At 41.9% G+C, this 2,835-nt stretch overlaps 1 protein-coding gene across 1 annotated transcript in view; it reads left to right on the top strand.

The window, feature by feature from the left end:
- The window catches only part of LOC108788566 (E1A-binding protein p400-like), a 103,316-nt gene that overhangs the window by 41,668 nt on the left and 58,813 nt on the right, over positions 1-2,835 (top strand). The window contains exons 18-19 of the mRNA XM_018558358.1: positions 581-750; positions 2,275-2,449. Coding sequence (XP_018413860.1) covers positions 581-750; positions 2,275-2,449 — 345 coding nt within the window. The remainder of the gene's footprint in view (positions 1-580; positions 751-2,274; positions 2,450-2,835) is intronic.

The raw sequence follows: 2,835 nt of genomic DNA, 5'->3' as shown, positions 1-2,835 counted from the left end.
TTTCCTTCTTTCATTGAAGGAACCAAAAGGGTCTTTAAAAAAAAAAAAAAAAGCATGCAGAGAGATATATGGACACTGCCATTTCTGACCTCCTCCAGAAATTATGGTTTCCTGGCTGTCTTTAGTCTTAAGTACGTTCTGAGTCACTGAGTAGAAACAAGTATGGATAAAGCAGAGTTAGTAAATTTAGCTATGCATACTTTGAAGCCAGTGCCTTAAGCATTAAAGCCTATTGATCACCATTGCCGTTAGACATCAACATTTTCAGAAAAGAGGTTGGCAATGCCAGTCTGCATATTTTCATATGACAGGTTTCCTTTAAGCACTAGATTTCAGTGGTTTGCAGATCTTTTATTATTGTGCCAGTACTCATTACTAATTACAGTTTCCATATCGCTTTGTAGTATTTATTACGTTTCGCAGTAGACAGCAACTCATTCTCTTACAAGCATGTTTGTAATCTGATGCAGAGTTGCAATACTAGGTACTTTGTGACACTGAGTTTATTTATTTTACAATTAAATAGACAGTTCTGTTTTTTTTTCTGTGCATACAGTTATAATCTGAATTATTTTTTCAGAGGTGGGAGGAGCCAAACAACTTTCATGTCTGCATCACCTCTTACAAGCAGCTGTTTAAGGGACGCCAGGCCTTCATGAAGATGAGATGGAAGTACCTGGTGCTAGATGAGGTCAATCATATCAGAAATATGAATGAGAAGCATTGGGATGCTGTCTTCAATCTGCCTAGGTGATGTGATGAAAGGGCTTTATTGCTTGATATGTTTTAATAAAATGTGTAATTATCATTGGTTAATCAAAGCTATGTGTGTGCTTTCTCTGGAAAAGGAATGAGTGACCTCTGAATAACTAGCTCAGATAATCTGTACTGCCTGTAGAAATGTTTTTCCCTTAAAAGCTGAGCTCCAGGCAAGCAGTTAAATACACAGTTGAAACCCATAAATTGGAGCTGTTTTACCTTTTTATTCAGCCAGCCTTGTTATCCAGCAATACATCCAGCACCTTAACTTTCACTGCAACAGGTGAAAAGCTTTATTAGAAAGGCACCGGAAAAATTGAAGGGGCAGTCCAGACAGCCAGTGCTGTCTGACGAGGGTGTTCATACACGAGTTGCTAGTGTGGGCAAGGTGTGAAGGTGGTGTGCAGCTTCCTGATAGTACGGACCGAGCTGTCCGACTTGTGTAATCATAAACAAAAAGGAACAAAGGAGGTAAGCGCAACAACCAGGGAAAATAATGATTTGATGTGGACCAGTAGATGTAGCCTGATTGGTGGGGTGGTCCGACTTGCTTGACGGTGAAGTGGAGGCGAACAGGTGTGGTCCTTAGCGGTTTGAGTGGTGGGAGGTAACCGGGAACATAAGTGGAGAACGATGGAGAAGTGAGATGTGGCACACAATGGATACAAGGTGTGGAGTGTAGAGATTCATCATTTGGTAAGGGTAGAAGCGATGTCATCGGCAAAGATCCAGGGGTCCTGTATGGTTGGATGAGGCTTAGGTCTATCCGGGGTCGTGATGTGGTGATGGCTCAGGAGAACAGCCGTCGTCCTGTGCTGGAGTTCATGTGGCAAGGAGGGAGCTGGAGAGTGGCAGTGTGTTGGTGGTGAGAGAACACACACCGCTGGGCAGGGAGCAGACCGGCTCGGACGGCGTGTGTCTCTGAACTGACAGGAGGCACCCATAAGCTTTTTCGTAAATATTGCATTTTATATATCAGACATGGTGTCATGATAAAGCTGATATCACTTAAGTAACAGGGTGTAAATGTCACAGCGCATGGGAAAGCAGAGCGTGACCCCCTTTTTACACCTTAGCATAGATATGACGAAGGTTTGCTTTTCCCCTTAACACAAGCATAGGGAGATCAATCCACCTACTAAAGGACTGCATGCATGCAATGTGGAGCTTAGTGAAGTGTTGACATGCTGCACTTTTATATTAAAGCCAGTCCCTGGGCTATGTTATCTAAGCAGGCTTTTTACTAATATAGAATTGTATACTGTGACATGTTTAGTTCTCTATTGTTTTTACTGGATAAACCAGTTTTGTTGCTGACAGTTTATGGGTAGTGAATGCAAAAGTGATACCTGTAGATACTTTTAGAGAGGATCTGATGACCTGTCTTTATATACTGTAGGGTTGGAACTGTATAAGGTACCTGATCAGTGGAGTAGGACAAAACAGATGTATACGCACACACACACACACATGGTTTATCTTTTCTGGAGGGTAATTGTTTTGTCTTTTTCACAGCCAGAACCGGTTGCTTCTCAGAGACACTCCCCTCCAAAACACATGGAAAGATCACTGGGCCATGGTGCATTTTATAATCCCAGGAATTTCCAAACCTTACCTGGACTTTCCTCTGAAAACCAGCGGAGAAGAAAACCAAGAAAACTGCCATAAACTTTTCATAATGTTGCACAGGGTTGGTATTTTGTGATGTCATTATTGCTAGTTCTGTAGTAACTTAGGACAATATGGTTTCCTTTTCATTGCAGCATTTGATCTATATCGGCTTAGTCATATAACAATACTGTATAAATGTATTATAAATATGTATTATTTCATGCTAGATATATTGGTATATTTAAATATATTTTACTGTTAGTGGATGTCCATACTTTGAGATAGAGCTGCAACAGTTAATCGATTTAGCCGATTAAAATCGACGATTGAAAACGTTGGCAACGTTTTCGATCGTCGATTCGTCGGCTATCGATTGATTTCCCTGTTCGGGGCTCTACACGCGGCCTGAAGCACACGCTGCTCACGTCCCGCTGCGCCCGCCGTGCCCACAGGACGCATAAGCCA

This window comes from Nanorana parkeri, unplaced genomic scaffold (assembly GCF_000935625.1).
Source record: "Nanorana parkeri isolate BGI_ZX_2015 unplaced genomic scaffold, ASM93562v1 scaffold334, whole genome shotgun sequence".
In the NCBI taxonomy this organism is placed as follows: domain Eukaryota; kingdom Metazoa; phylum Chordata; class Amphibia; order Anura; family Dicroglossidae; genus Nanorana; species Nanorana parkeri.
Note: the sequence above shows the minus strand (reverse complement) of the source record. Positions and strands in the feature narration are given on the sequence as shown.